The sequence below is a fragment of the Narcine bancroftii genome, chromosome 1, assembly GCF_036971445.1.
Source record: "Narcine bancroftii isolate sNarBan1 chromosome 1, sNarBan1.hap1, whole genome shotgun sequence".
NCBI lineage: Eukaryota > Metazoa > Chordata > Chondrichthyes > Torpediniformes > Narcinidae > Narcine > Narcine bancroftii.
This window is the reverse complement of record NC_091469.1, coordinates 202,128,434-202,145,193: the sequence shown is the minus strand read 5'-3', so window position 1 is coordinate 202,145,193 and position 16,760 is coordinate 202,128,434. Positions and strand designations below refer to the sequence as shown.

The following is a 16,760-nucleotide window of genomic DNA, read 5'->3' as shown; positions in this document are numbered from 1 at the left end:
GGCACTATTAAAAATGAAAAAGGTTGTCATGGTTGAAAATTGTGCTTGGATATGATGATGTATTAATGTTGATATGAGCCAATGGATTCCATTCACAATTCACCTCATTGCTCACATTTTTTTTTAAGTAGACCATTCTTCAATATTGCAAGTTAGGATAAACCACCTTTTTAAAAATACATTTAATTCTGCCTTTCAAATATATTTGGCCATTAATTATGAAACATTAAGCTGGAACAACAAGGGAACAAAACTTGGGTTTGGTAATGATTACGTGGGACACTGAATTTACTTCAGAATCACATTATATCAGCTGGGATGTAAACTATCCACACCACATGACAGGTTTGAGGGAGATAATGAGGTTCTACAGCCAGACACAACACACAGCCAAACAATACATATTCAGGGAAAGTATTCATGTATACAAATTAATAAATAAATAAAATTTGATTCATGCATAGGAGTCTTAGCTGGTTAGTATAATCTGTTCCTTTGGTTGTTCAGCATTTTCACTGCTCATGGGAAGAAGCTGTCCCTTAGTCTGGTAGTCCTGGCTCGACTCCTGTATCTCTTTCCCAACAGGTACCCCTGAAAAATGTGTGCAGGGTGGAAGGGACCCTCTTCTGACAATGATCACATCGATTGAGGGTCGGTTGGGGTGGTGGGGGAGAGAAACTCCATTGGTCCTCTCTGCCACTCTTATGGTCCTGTGGATTGACCTCTGATCCATTTCTTTGCAGCAACTGTTACATACTGTGATGCGGCCAGCCAGGATGCTTTTGATAGAGTTCCTGTAGAAGGTTGGCATGATGGTGGCTGGTAACCTTGCCTACTTCAGTCTTCTCGGGAAGTGCAGTCGATGTTGCACCTTCCTGACAAGTAAGGAGATGGAAGTCCACGATGGGTCACTAGTTAAGTGAACTTCAAGGAACTTGGTGCTCTCCACTAGAGTTGTGTAGTGGAGGGTAGTCATTCCTGGTCCAGAAGTCTACAATCAAATCCTTCATGTCCAAATTGAGATTCAAGTTGTTACTCTCGCACCATACTAGATTTTCCTCCTCTGTAGTGTGTCTTATAGCCTGCAGCTGACGTGGACTTTTTACCCCCTCCAACAATCTTCGTCCGCGAAGCCAAGCCAAAGAAAGAAGTGTGTCTTATCGAGCCAGCTTCCAGGCCAGCTCAACAGGTCTAAAATTTCCAATTAGTGAAAACTGTTACAATTTGTACCTAACAATTCCCAAGAACTATTACGACTTAATCCAAAATGGCTAATTTTCAGCTAATTCCAGGGAAACTATTCTCTGTGATATTTATCTCTTTTTCCAGTAATTTATCTTAGATTCTTCTTTTAATTTATTATAGTTATAGAAAGAAGGTCCAGCACAGAAACAGGCCCTTCAGTTCAACAAGTCTGTGCTAACCATCAACCATGCATTTTCATTAATCCCATTTTATTCTTTCAAATTTTTAATAATAGGGGTTAAGGGGAATGGGCAGGTAAATGGAGCGGAGTCCATGCCCAGACAAACTATGATCTTACTGAATGGCAGCGCAGGCCCCACAAGACACATGGCTGACCCCTGCTTCTATTTCTTGAGTTAATTTCCATCATTCTCCCCCCTCCCACCAAGTTCTACCACTCATCCACACACTGGGGGTAATTTACAGTAGCCAATTAACCTAACAACCTGTGTGTCCTTGAGATGTGGGAGGAAACCTGCACAATCACAGGCAGAATGTGCAAACTCCATACCGTCAGTGCCTGAGGTCAGGATTGCAACTGGGTTTCTAGCACTGAGGCAGAATGTTCTCAGCTTTTAGTAAGTCCTCAAATTATATGAAAAAATACAAATCCCTTTTCCCCTGACCCCATTTTTAAGAACAATTTTAGCATTTTACCATGACAACTAACCTGATTTCTAATTCCACTGGAAAATGTGACCTACTTGTAAGCAAGAATTATTGCATTTTTTGAGCTTTTGCTCCTCAGTAACTGAAAAATTGACAGTTCGATTCTTTGAACCCATAGTCACATGGGCCTACCAGAACTCTACAATTTGATTGAGATTACATGGAATCACATTTTGGGTTGTAATTATATTGTGTATGTTAATTTAATTTTCAAATGTACAACAGCCATAATTACTGGACCAAACTCAATTTTGAAAGAAAAATAGAAAAAATATTTGGATAAAAATAACTTAGATTTTGTCCTCAATGTCACAAAAAAGCAGAATAGTTCTCGATGGATCCTTTTCAAATGTTGCTTCCGCCATCCTCCTGTTGAAGCTGAGTATAATAGTATTCATGAAGTTATCCGAAATGGAAACAGGCTTTTCAACCCACTGAGTCCACATTAACCGTCAATTAACCATCAACAGCCAATTACATTCCTACACTAATCTCTCCAATTTCTCTTCAACTGCCGTCATATTCTACCACTCATGGCAATTTAGAGAATCAACTTATTAGCTCGCATATCGTGGAAATGTGGGAGGAAATCCTAGAGGAATCTGTTAGGTCTGCTTTGTTCATGAATGAGTGAGACAAACACCAGACTGAGTCGAAATCAGGGTTCTTTGTTCTTTATTACCGGATTGTAACACTTGCAACTAACCATGTTAGTCGGAGAATGCATTCTGCCGTTATCAGCAAAATGGTGATTTTTTATACCCTTGGATACATGCTTAGAACATCATCATATCATTACTTGTCCAATGACTAAAACTGTTGCTATCCTTTCCCTGCTAGCTTCCTGCCTCTCAATCCATCAATGTCTCTCTTATCTTGTAAGTACAAGGATGCATTCACATCTTGTTACAGCCCTGTACAGGGTAACTCCTTACACATTCCCATCTCATGATGTTTTACCTTACAAATCCCACACTCGGGGAGAACGTGCAAACTTCATAGGGACAGTATTGATGTTCAGGATTACATGAGTAGTGAGACATTAACTCTACAAGCCATGATGCTGCCCCATGAAGTTTGCATTCAACTTCTAGTGGAAAAGAGCTTGAGTTAGTTTAAGCTATTTATTTACATTCATTTTTCAACATGGAATATGGGATACAGTTTTGTGCTCCTTATTTAAGAAAGGATGTATTGGCATTGGAGAGCGTTCAGAGAAGAGTTACAAGAATTATTCCTGGAATTACGGGATTAACATATGAGGAATGTTTGGTTCTTGGATTGTACTCCTTGCAATTCAGAAGAAAGAGGGGGGACCTCAGAAGCATTTTGAATGTTGAAAGGCCTGAACAGAGTAAATGTGGCAAAGTTATTTCCCCATGGTGGGGGAGTCAAGGACAAGAGAGTACAACTTCAGGATTGATGGCCATCCACTTAAAACAGATGTAGAGGAATTTAATTAGCAAGAGAGTGATGAACCTATGGAATTTGTTGCCAAATCAGTTGATGCCAGGCTGTTGGATGTATTTAAGACAGAGATTGATAGCTATCTGAATAGTCAGGATGTGAAAAGTTATAGGGAGAAGGCAGGGGAGTGGGAGAATGGCAGAGCAGACTTGACAGCCAAATGGCCTACTTCTGCTCCTATATCTTATGGTCTTATGTCTGAAGAGAAGCTTAGAAGTTTGCCATTTAAGTTTTGTACCTAATACAGTAGTTATCTCAGTGTAGGAAATTTTCCCTATATTGCTGCATGCATTTTTTTCATTATTGCAAAAAATAATTCTGTATGCATTTATTCATTCTTGCTAAAAATAAGTAAAATATTAGAAATTTGCCAAATACCTTGACATTTCAAATCTTTAAAAAGACTAATCAGGTTTCCCATGTCACTTGATAATATATGGAAAAAAAAATATATATATATATATATATATATATTTCCATCTCACAAATATTGAGAACACATTCATGGGTTGTATCTTTTGTTGTGTGGTCTTAATTTTTTTTATCGTGGAAGGATGAAATTTTACTAGTAAACCACTAACATATGTACAATTACATCATTGCAGCAGCTAAAGTTTCAAAGAATCCAAACACAATTTCTGCAAGTCTAGAGGAATTTTAATTGGAAAGTATTGCACCTATGAATCATTCCCAAGCAAACACTGGTTAGATGGAGTTCAATTGCTGTATCCAGCCCAGTTTTAGAACATCAAGGGAGAAAAATTAGTCACCAAGGCCAATCAAGGCATGTACAAATATTACATGCCACAGCATATTTTATACAAATAAAAGTGCATTAGTTTTCATATAACATGTATACACAAGGTGCTCTTGCTTTTAACAATTCCTGGATTCACAACAATGGGAGGGTGAAGAAAATACTAATGGAATATCATTATTAAAACAGCAAAACTTTCTGCCTTGGAAGAGCTGTAAATAATTTATGCATCCATTTTTACATTGAATGTGTACATTGTTTCAGTTTCAATAACAATACAGAGTTCCCTTTTGAAACGGTCCTTCTGGAATGCTACTTTTGTTTTCTATTTTGAATTAGCCCAAATATATATATTAACTAACCATACTTTTGTTTGCCCTATTTATAGCATCAGATCCCCAGCTTTCTGGTTCCAGCACCATTTTCACGCAACACTACAATAATAAAACCACATGATAACCTTAAAACAGCAACAATACATAGAAAGACTAAATGATGGAACAAATCAAGATGATCATATACAACTATTGGAGAATTTCTGAGAGGTAAATACATTTGTGAAAGAACTATAGTGATGTTTTTGGACCAATTAGAGGTAAACTGCAATATTAAACTTGGTCTCTTCATTCACCATCTTTCATCCGTTTCCTGTTTTTATCAATCCAAATAATCCAACTGCAGATGCGCACATGAAGTTTTTGAAAAAAGAGAAAAAAATATTTGGATCATGATAATGAATTTAAAATCAGATACAGACAGCACTGCTGTCTTCCTTCTGTAATCACGCAAAGGGCAGAAGGAGCTTCTGACTAAAAAATTTTACTCCAACCTTTATATTCTAAGGCTAAGAATGAAAAAGGAATAGGCATTTGTTATCTTTCATTAATGCTCTCTCATGAATGAGTATCACATGTACAAAGATGTAATAGAGTATGTCATTTCAAATAGTGTTTCATACAAATCTGTTCAGGTACAGAATTTTAATCTGTCCACAGTTCACTTTTTCTCTATGAATATCATTCCCCATAGGAGAACATCTTCAGGTGCAGTAATACAAAGTTCCAGGTACTATTAAATGTAAACAGCTGTAAAATGGATCATCCTGTGTTAAAAATACCTGTCATAACAGTGACAGAAAACATTAATATCAACAGTAGTAGAGTTCATTTAAAGAGTTGTCTTCAGAGTGCACATTACAGACACTGTACTTAGTTCACTGCCAGTGAGGGGGTGGTCGGTCTGAAATTGATGGGCGTACAATACCTTTAGGGGCAGGCTTTGATCCAAACCAAGACATCTACAAAATATATAGAATAATGTTCAGTCCATTGGACACAATAATTCCATGCCAAAGGTCCCCTCTTTCAAACTGTTTATCCTATTTGCTTGAATGTAAGACACCATCGCTCAGGAGCTGATTTACCCTCCAAACACTTGGCATGAAAGTTGCAGTTTTCAAAACATGAGATGTACAAGAAAAAACTTTCAATAAGACACTCTATAAAGAACAATATTACACAGTAATGTTAATTAATTTATTTAAAATACCCAATATGCTTCATAAGTATCATATATTCAGGTGGGTGATCCCAGAGATGAGGAGCATTTTAAAGACAGAAAGAGAGAGAGGGGACTGAAGGTTGATGGAGAGAATTCCAACACTTAACTGAAAATCAACTTGCATTGCTGCAGTGATTAAATCACAAAAAGGTGGAACTGGAGGACCATAGAAATTTCAGGGAAATCAGGGTTGGGGTAGTTCAGGGAGGAGAGAGGCCATAGAGGAATCTGAGAATAAGTATGAAAGAGAAAATGGTGACACTGCTGCAGCTGCCATGGAGACCAGAGAGACATAGCACTCCTCCGCAGGGTCCTACTGCTCGATCATTACACCAAAAGTCCTTAACAAACTTTAAATAGTCTTTAAAACCACAGAGGTCTGTTCCCATACTTGGTGGCAGTCCACGAGGAATTGTGAGCTCCAGGGGAGCAGCAGATTAATCAGGGAACCAGAAGCAGGAGAATACCCCCCCCCCCCCACCCCCCACCCTGCAAAGAAAGAGAAGGCTGGAGGTAACCACAGCAGCAGATCAGCAAGGGCTGGACCTCAGGCACTGAAATCTTCCAGATCATATGGGAGGATCGGAACTAGGAATTCAGGTTCACCAATGAACCAGACGGGAAGCTGTGTGGCTCCAGAAGCTGCAGGAGCAAAATCCATGGATGCTTAGTGTCTCCTGCTTCTCTTTATCTTACAGTTAGGGGCTATGCTAGTGGTGCCTCTTTGTATCCCTTTATGGCAGGCAAAAATTGACAAATTTTGTATATTATTGCATGACAATAATCGAAGCTTGAAAAACTTTAAATAAAGACGCTACTAAATATGGAACGAATGGGTTACAGAGGACGGGGGGGGGGGTGATGAGTGATGATTCAAGTATGATTAATCATGTTTTAGAGCAGCTCAGTCTTACAGAAAATAGAACAAGGGTCAGCTGAATGTGAACAAAAATAAGCTGGAGGGACTCAGTGGGTCAGGCAGCATCCACGGACAGAAATGGTTAGTCAACATTTAAGGTCAGGGCCCTTTATCAAGACACGTGTTTTTTTTTCAGCAAGATGTGGGTTAGAATATTCAAGTTTTGAGGTAACAAAGAGCACGAATAAGGATTTTAGAAATCAATGATGTGTAGCAAAGTCAGCTTTAGGCCCTCTTAGCAATAGTGAATAACCTCATCACAAACTTTAGTGTCACACCAACATTGTGAATTATCAACTTCAATTTCGATTGATGCCAGGAAGAGAGATAGAATAGTGGCTGGGGCACAGAGTTCAGGATTGAGACCAAAGTAAATGGATTTGGTGTTCCAAGTATTTAAGGTGAATGAAGGTTTTACTCATGCAATAATGTTTACTGGATAAGTAGTTGTAATGGACAGCAGAACAAAATGGTTTAAGGTTGAGACAGCTGTCATCCACATATAGGTGGAAATTGCCGCTATAATCTTAGGTGGGATTAGCGTATAGCAAAAAAGCCAAGGATGGATGGTGTAGCTCAGGGAGAAAAGCCATTGCTGGTGAACCTCTGGCTATAACTGGATGAATAAGTCCCAGTAAGTATTCCCCCAGCAAATTAAATGTTAATGGGGAGGATTATAGTCAGCAATAGACAGGTGAAGAACTACATGGAGAATAGATTATCACATAGGATGGCTTTTGGAGCAGTGGAGTCCTGTTCCTATTTATCTATATTCTCACGTTCTTCGTAAAAAAGGGGTTCTACAAAAAATGGTCACAAATCAAGAAGGCTACATCAGACTCAACAATTGAAAAGGAAAGGAAGCTTGCAAATGGAAGGATGGTTCATTCTTTTTTTGAGAAGATTTGTTGAGGAGCAACTGTATCCAGTTAATTTGGAGAAGTTAAAACTAATGATGCTGTACCTTGTATTCTAAGGATTCCTTCAACATGCTCTCTTCTTCACGTGTAAAGTTTAGTAGGACAGACACTGCTTTAACCAGTTGGTAGGCCTAGAACAAGACACTTATTGTGATCTGATACTTTTCAATTAGACCACTGAAAATTATCATGCAATTTTCTACAAGCATGGAAAATGCTAACATAATGCAGCAGTCACAAATCATTTTGAATGTAAAATTTCAGTAATCTATTCAAGATTCATCTTTTTCAAGAAATCATCCCTAAAAGGCATTTTGTTATATTGAGGAAAAAGGCAGGTAAATTAATATGAGCGTTAAATTATTTTTTTAACAAAATATTAAGCACAATAGCAAATGCCTATCCATTGGTCAATCTCTACATTGTAATATTTAAACACTAGCTGAAACTACAGACATGGACAGTTCCAGCAACATAATAAATAAGATCATTACGACCAATTGTGAGGCACACTGTTTGTAAACATTGCTGTGTAAATGAAAAAACTGAAACAAAGTCTCACGTGCATTTTAAACAAAGCATCAGTCCTCTTAGTACCCACTGCTTCCCTCCTCTACTCTCTTACAGTGTATCTGTTAGCTATGCAATCTTTTCCTTGTATACAGCCTTTGGTTGCCTCTAATATATCGTGCCCTGTTCTGGTCCCAACGTTGTGTTGTAAATCATTGGGGCCTGAATGATCAGATCAAATTTAGAGAATTAGATTTCTTTTGCTTTTCAAAACTGAATACTTCAAGACTATATGTTTACTAACTGTAAATTAAGAATGGCCTGAGTTTAGCTCGATATGCTGGGGAGGGTCAGGCATCTGCACAAATAACAAACGCAATAGTTTAAGTTCCAGGAAGTACATTTCATGGAGAATCTTTGACCTCCATAATGAGTTGTTGGTGTACACAGATTTAATGCAAGCCCTCAGACATCAGCTAGACAAGTAACGGTTGGCAGGTGTGCTAGGAATAACCAGTGAAGCTGGGGGGGGTGGGGTGGGTAGGGGGGTGGGGTGGGTAGGGGGGGAAAATTTCCTAAATCTGAAATGAGATATCTGGGGGCAGGGTTGCAGTGGTGGAATTTGTGGTACACAAGGTTTTAGCATTCAATTGAATTGAATTGATGTCACATGATCTGTGATACCATTTTGTGTGCTATCCAGGCAAGTCCACCCAGCAGTTGGTATTGCATGTCATGTCAGGGTGTGATAAGGTATTTTTTTTAGGAAATTTTACTTCATAGTCCCTGGATTTATAGAGAAGATTCATATCCAAATTTCACATCTATTTGAAGTCCAAATCACTGCCACACTTCTCTCTTTCACTTTCATTATTTAAATAGATTTAATGTCTGTCAAATTGACCATTTTATTTATCACATTTAAACCACTACAGTTCTTACCAACTTACCTCCGATTCTCGCACAGACATAAACTTGAGGAGAACATGTTTGAGATACTCAAAATTTATCTCCCTGGAATCACTCAGATCAGAATTGTTTACAACTGTGGAGGAGTTACTAACAGTGGCTGGCACCTCAAAGCAGGATCTCTCTCGGACTTCAGCAGCCTCCATTTCTGGTTTCATTTTCTTTAATTGACAAGATTTAGAATATATTAATTAAAATGTTATATTCAAAATAAAAATAAAATGTATTTCTTTGGCAGAAGCCTATCACTATTGCTTCAAGAAAAATCTATATAGATGCAGTGTTGCTTCTGATTAACATGCCTCATAAGCTAAAATCCAGAAATATTGATGAACTCTTAACAGTCAAAGCGAAGTGACCCCTCAAGGTCTACAGCTGAACTATTCAAATTTGCACACTTACTCAAACAAAGCACACTTGTGGCATAAGCAAAAACATGGAGTATGTGTTTAATTGAATGGAATAGTTCTATAAACACCTGAAAATAATCTGAAGAGTAAGAATTGATTACTGCATTTCTAATTTTGCCCGCATTGAAAAGAAACCACAACATTTTCTTCGCCAAACAAAAACATTCTTCAATTCCAAAAACACACAAGAATGAGTTTAGACCCAGTTCAAAGCAATGAACTGTTCAAAGTGGAAAAGCATCAATGTGAACCATATGTGCAGAAGGAGTAAAAGGACAAGAGTTAGATTGGTTGTTAATCATGAAGGTAAGCTCCCTTAAAGAGTGAAATTACTTCCATAAAAATGGGCCAAACAAAGTCATTGAAAAATATCCTGGAATCAATTCTATAGTGACTTTATTTCAGTACTAGCTTACAAATGCTACACCATGGGTGTCAAGCAACCTGTTTCAGATTGTGGTATCTGCCATACTCAAACACACATGCAAGATATTGGTGTCATCTTTCTATCCCAGTTTTTGAAATGATTCCCCAAAATAAAATCTAATAAATATGTTTTGAAAGATTAGATTCATGTAAGAGTCTTACCAGCTCCTTCTGCAGCGTCTTTTTCAATTCTGCTAGCCTCTGAAGCAATTGTTTAATTGTCTTTGAAAGAGGAAAAATATTTAAAACAATATCCTACTGATGCGGTGCATCTTTTGATAAAACAATCCTGATATAAACATTGCCCATAAAAGACCACTGAATGTATGAGAAAACTTTCCAGTTTAATAATCTTTGAATGATTATGTGCCTCAAAAATGAAATATGAAATGAGATCTTCACATCTTCTCACAACCAGGGAGTCTCAGCATCATTCTGTAGTGAAATGTGGCCAAATGGTCTTGGCAGTTCAAACTATGAGGCTTTGTCATTCCCAACCAGAAGGTGCCAGACATGTACAGAACAAATGGTAAGCCAAGGCTTAGTGGGTGACATTGGCCACTGTATCCATCACTCTGCTATGTTCCTCCAAAGTCAATGGGGATTCTCAGCTGGGAGAATGAGGAAGGCAAATGGACTTAAAAATAAAAAATTACTTCAAAATGAAAAGATTATTTTTAAATAAATAACTCGTATTTTAATAGTTTTCCTGATCATTTGTTGTACCAGGTATTCAGTTAAAGTTTGTAGCAAGGGGAATTGAATATAAAAGGAGGTTATACTTCAGTTATGCAGAGTATTGATGAATAGTGTGGAATATTGGTCTCCTTATTTAAGGTGGGATGTTAAGCATTTATTGAAAGCAGTTCAGTTGAGGTTTTCTCACCCAATACAGATACCTGAATTTGGCAGGTTGTCTTATGAGAAAAGGTTGAGCCAGTTGACCTTGTGTCTGCTGGAGATAGGAAGAGTGAGAGGGTATTTGATTGAAAAATCGAAGAGTTCTCGATGGGATGTTTCCTCTTGTGGGAGAACCTTGAACTAGGGGTCACTGTTTAAAATTAAGGGGTCACCTATTTAAGATGATGGCAAGGCATTTTTTTTCTATTTCAGAGGGTTGAGAGCCTTTTGTTGAAAGGCTGATAGAAGCAATGACATTGAATGACTCTAAGGGAAAGGTGGTTAGATGTTTCTTACTGAGTGAACAGATACTATGGTCAGAGCAGAGATTATAATAGACCATATTAACAGCTAGAGTAGGACCAAGGAGCTAAATAGGAGCTTCCTCCCTCTCCTGGCTCTGATGGATACATTAAATGCCTCTGAATATTAAAAAATTAGTTGTAGGACACACAAACTGTTCAAGGAACTCAGCGAGTCATGTAGCATCTGTGGAAAGCAATAGATAGTTAATATTTCAGGGCAAAACCCCTTCATCAGGAACATCAAGAATCAGGCAGACTCCTAAGTAAAAAGGTGGGGGTGTGGGGGAAGGAGCATGGGCAGGCAGGTGATAGCTGAATACCAGTGGAAGAGAGAAGAACAGAAAGGAGCTAAGAGATCATTTAAAAATAAGTCAGATATCTCTCATCACCAGTTATGAAGGTTCAGGAAAATTAGCTCTGCCTGGGTAGGTGCAAAGGGGAGTAGGTATTATGGGCAGTGAACCATAAACAGCACAATTTAGTCCAAAGTCTTTCCGCCATTGCTATGTGAATAAAATTGGCATTTGTCTTGACTTGGCTGCATTGAGAACATGATTTCTTCTATCTGAACCAAATCCAGCACAAAAATTCTCAATGATCACTACAGAAACTGACCTAACACCAGAACACTACATGAAACTTCTGCAGAGTAAATGGGAAACTGAACACCTGCCTTATCCTGTGGAAGTTAAATATGCAAAAGAAAGCACATGTAAGATTAATCTTGAATGTTCCAGCAACCACAGTTGGAAAGCTATGCTCAGGGAATTAGTCTTCATTTGTGCTCAGGGACCCAATTTGCAGAGCACAGTGCCGGAAGAGATTATTTAATCCAACCCTTCGTGGCTGATGCTTGTTTTCCACAGAAAACTGCTCTTGCCCCATTCTGTCCATATAATTATTTCTCATCTCCTCCTTCATGTTAGCAGCCCTTAAAGTGACACCGCCAGCCGACACATTCTCTCCACACGGCAGAGTGACAAAAACAAAAGAAGTGCATCATAAATAGTTTTTTTTCTCCGTTAAAGACTTTAGTGCCACCCACAAGCGGAAATAGTTTCTTCACATCCACCTTATTCTACGCCTTCATAAAATCCTGCGTTAGGTTTCTTGAGTCACTTCTAACCTGTTGATCTTGTACCAATAAAGGCCTTTACCAGAGCTACCCTCTCAACAAAAAAGATGATAAATTGAAAAAAAAATGCAAAGGTTAATAAGATGAAATCTTTCACAATTGGTATTAAAACACAGTAGATAGGAGATGATTTGGTATAGTTTAATTGCCTCATGAAATGGCAACAAGCAAACTGAGGTCTGTTTAGAAACTAAAGTTTTCAAAGCAGGTGATTGTGTCGTGAAATGTAATTTTTCAGTACCAGATGATGATATTTTTGAAGACAGCCATTCTGCACCATTTGTGTCTCAGATTCAGATTCTTTACAGTTCAAGGCCCACCCCATTAACTTAAGCAAATAAAATCTAAACTAGCACACCAGTACAGCACTGAGGGAGTGCTGATCTGTCAAGCATGTAAAGTATCAAAACAAGGCTCCATCTGCTGCTTCAGATGGACATAACTGCTTGCAAGGCTCTATTTGGATGAAAAGCAAAGGAGATGTTGACCCTTTTTTTCTGGTCAATATTCTTCCCTCTCTCAACATAACTAAAATGTACATTATTTTGTGATTATCACACAATAGCTGCCTACAAATTGGTTACCATATTTCCAGATTTCAATAGTAATTATTTTATTTGGCTATAAAATGTGTGGCGATTAATGTGCAAGGTGTTTTCCTTATGATAAAACATCCATGTAATTTATCCATTTTGAAAACACAATAGTGAAACAACAAACTGTCAAACCAAGACCATCTAATTTTCTGTCACAGCATTCTCCAGCTGGAAGGCATCAACAATGACCTCTGGTTTCTGCTAGAATACTTTTTCTCTCTGTTTTCCATCCCTGTCATCTTTCCTCCAGTTCTCCACCCCCTTTCCTCTCCATTAACAGAGCCATCCCCCTCCCATTGTTTGCTGGTGTGCCCTTCCTCCCTTATCCAGTGTTGCCAGATGTCCAATTTTTATAGCCAAACCAGTCACAAAATCTAGCCAAAAATAGCCCAAAATATAAATTTCAAGATTCAATTATTTATGGAAAATTCTCTACAAAGTCCTGCATTACATGCAGATAAATTTACAAAAAAAAATCCTGCATCTAATAACTATGGATATAAAAAAGTCTTGAACAAAGCTAGAAAAATCTAGAAACCTAAGTTGTCATGTTCATTATGACTCAAAATGTTAGTTCTAGATGGAAGAGTGCAACAGTTTGACCAGCGAATCTTGGGTGCAAGGAAAAATACATTAAAGGTCTCACTGTTCAAACACTGCTAAAACCCCAAAGCAATCTTCTGTAACACCTGGAGTTGTTGTCAGTTGGAGGTACAGCTTCTAAACCACAGTGAAATAAGTGTTTCCTGTTTGTCTAACCTTATTTTTCTCCACCAACTGCTGCTCCAAATCTTGGTTGTCCTGCTGTAGCTGCAAGGCATCTGCAATTGCAATATCTCCATTTTGCTCTTTCTCACCATTTTCTGGGGGATTGATGGCCATCAGTTCTGCTTCCAGAGCTGTTACCTGCAGGAGCAATTCACATTTCTCTAGTTGAACTCTTAGTTTTGTTTCTGGAAATTGCATATATAAATACCTCGTTGATCTTGAAACAAAGTAGAATTTGATGAAAGTATAAAACACAATAATTAAGACTAAACACTGAGCATATATACCCTCTTACTGGAAAAACAATCAAGCTTTAGTTGCCACACCCAAAAAGCTGAAAAGCTTCAAATGAAATTAAGTTTAATGATAAGTCAGTATAATAATATTTCCAATTTTAAACTTAAAAAAGAACAAGTCCCCATCAAAGCTGAACCAGATTATTTTACTGGAAAAACATGAAAAACAGAAGCAGTCCGTCACCTGGCCCCTCGAGCCTGCTCTGCCATTCATTAAAATCATGGCTGTGATACACCACAAGTCTACTGCAGGGGACAACCTGTGTACCTGCAGAAGAGCACTGGAGGACAATACTCCTGGTCAGCTGTCAATCAGCCGATCTGAATAGACCAAGCCCCACCGAGTCGGTTGCCAATCATCCTCCATGGATACAAGCTAGATTCGGCCCCTCGAGGTCAGTCTCATAGCTTTGCACAGCATTTTCAACCCAGCTCTGTGGAAGTATATGTAGAATAAAGCCTGTTAAACAGACTTTATGTTTTGTGTCTGCTTTCTGCTCAATAGCGCATCACAATTTATTCAACATAAAATTTTGAAGCTGCAATGGAGAAGCTCCTGAGCGCTGGGAGCCTCGAAGTCCACCCTCGCCATCCGGAGGCACAGACACGCTTCGAAATCTGGAAGCACGCAGTCAAAGCAATCATCGAGGCACATGCCAATGGAATCCTAGACCCCAACAGAAAAAGGCTTGTCTTACTCCACTCGAAGCTGGGGTAGGGGACCCCCAAAGACGAGGGTGACACTCCACAGCACGCTGTCCAACCTGCAGCCTCTCCACACTGCGCATCGCCCCTCCCGCTCTCTTCTCACACCTCATGCCAGACTGCAAGCCGATAGCTGCCAGAAGTAGACACTATTGCACCGCGGACAGAGACTTCTTCCGGGCAAAGGTGCAGCGGCTTCTGGCGGAAGATGTCATGGAGCCCAGCAACAGCCCATGGAGAGCCCAAGTCCTGGTGGTCAAGGGGGGCAGCAAGCCGAGGATGGTCATGGATTACAGCCAGATCATCAACCGGTAAACCCAGCTGGACGCCTGCCCCTAACTGAGGATAGCCAACATTATCAATGATATAGCCCACTACAGGGTCTTTTCCACTATTGACCTGAAGTCAGCCTATCACCAACTCCCCATCCACCCACGGGACAAGCCTTAAACCACCTTCAAGGCGGACGGATGCCTCTGCCAGTTCCACCGAGTTCCATTTGGAGTCATGAAGGGGGTCTCTGTCTTCCAGCGCGAGATGGATCGCACAGTGACTTTCCTGTACCTGGATAATGTCACCATCTACAGCCACGACCAGTAGGACCAAGATGAAAACATGGAGGAATTTCTCCAGACGGTTGAAGAGCTGATACTCATTTACAATAAAGAGATATGCGTGTTCAGCACCACCTGCCTCGCCATTCTACGGTACATCGTGGCACATGGTGTCATCGGCCCAGATCCAGAACAGATGCACCCATTAATGGAGCTGCCCCTCTCCCCCACGCTCAAAGCCCTCCGCGGGTGCCTTGGCCTTTTCTCCTATTAATTGCAATGGGTTCCTCGCTTCCAGGACAAGGTCCACCACAACTTTTCCTCTCCCACCCAAGGCGCAGGCAGCCTTCACATGCATCAGGCAGGATATCGCAGGCGCTATGATGCATGCCATGGATGAGGACCTCCCCTTCCAGGTGGAGAGCGATGCCTCCAATGTAGCCCTCACCGCTACCCTTAACCAGGAGGGGCACCCTGTCGCCTTCTTCTCCAAGACCCTCCACAGTTCCAAGCTAGGGCACTCCGCCATTGAAAAGGAGGCTCAGGCGCTCGTGGAAGCGGTCCGCCACTGGCGCCACTACCTGGCCGGCAGAAGGTTCACCTTCCTCACCGACCAGCGTGCAATTGTGTTCATGTTCAACACCACCCACAAAGGCAAGATCAAGAACAATAAGATCTTGCGCTGGAGAGTCAAGCTGGAAACGTACAGCTACGACATCCAGTTCCGTCCGTGGAAGTTTAATGACTCCCCCGACACCCTCTCTTGGACCTGCATGTCGCTCCACGACAACCAGCTGCAGGCACTGCATGAGTCCATCTGCCACCCGGGTATCACCCACTTATACTATTTCATCAAGTCCCGGAACCTCCCGTACACCGTCAGGGACATCAGGACCATGACCGAGACATGCCGGGTCTGCGCGGAATGCAAGCCTCACTTTTTCCGTCTGCCCCAGGCCCATGTTGTAAAGGCCACTCCGCCCTTCGACTGCCTCAGCATAGACTTCAAGGGCCCCCGGCTTCCACGAATTGCAATATCTATTTCCTCGTGGTCATAGACGAGTACTCCCTCTTCCCTTTACCATCCCATGCTCAGACACCTCCATGGCCACTGTCATCAGGGGACTGACGCAGATATTCACCATGTTCAGCCACCTCATGTTCATCCACTTAGATGGGGGGGGGTCTAGCTTCATGAGTGAGGAACTGCGCCAGTATTTGACAGCAAGGGGCATTGTAACTAGTCACATTGTAACTTGAGGTAATGGACAGGTGGAACGTGAAAATGGGGTAATCTGGAAGGCAGTCCTCCTGGCCCTTAAGTCTAAGGGGTGGTCCGAAGAGTACTGGCAGGATGCCCTCCCTGAGGCGCTCCATGCCATCAGGTCACTCCTGTGCACGGCTACCAACGAGACTCCTCACGAACACCTATTTTCGTTCCCCAGGAAATCAGCGACAGGAACACCACTCCCAGCATGGCTTGTGTTCCCGGAACCGGTGCTCCTGCATAGACACATGCATGCCCACAAGACTGAACCCCTGGTCAAGCAGGTGTTCCTCCTACAGGCAAATCCTAATTACACCTACATTAGGTTCAGCAGCGGCAGGGAGGACACCATCTCAACCAGGGACCTGGCACCAACAGGAGC

At 40.6% G+C, this 16,760-nt stretch overlaps 1 protein-coding gene across 11 annotated transcripts in view; it reads right to left on the bottom strand.

The window, feature by feature from the left end:
- Positions 1 to 4,016: 4,016 nt before the first annotated feature.
- Positions 4,017 to 16,760, bottom strand: part of golga1 (golgin A1) — a 119,632-nt gene continuing 106,888 nt past the window's right edge. For 9 of the 11 annotated variants that reach the window (XM_069888345.1, XM_069888351.1, XM_069888343.1 and 6 more), the window contains 5 exons: positions 13,548 to 13,694; positions 10,015 to 10,074; positions 8,998 to 9,177; positions 7,582 to 7,668; positions 4,017 to 5,435 (listed from right to left, as the gene is read on the bottom strand). In XM_069888345.1, the coding sequence (XP_069744446.1) occupies positions 5,352 to 5,435; positions 7,582 to 7,668; positions 8,998 to 9,177; positions 10,015 to 10,074; positions 13,548 to 13,694 (558 nt within the window). In that variant the 3' untranslated portion in view covers positions 4,017 to 5,351. The remainder of the gene's footprint in view (positions 5,436 to 7,581; positions 7,669 to 8,997; positions 9,178 to 10,014; positions 10,075 to 13,547; positions 13,695 to 16,760) is intronic. The other 2 variants (XM_069888346.1, XM_069888347.1) reach the window with 2 other exon arrangements.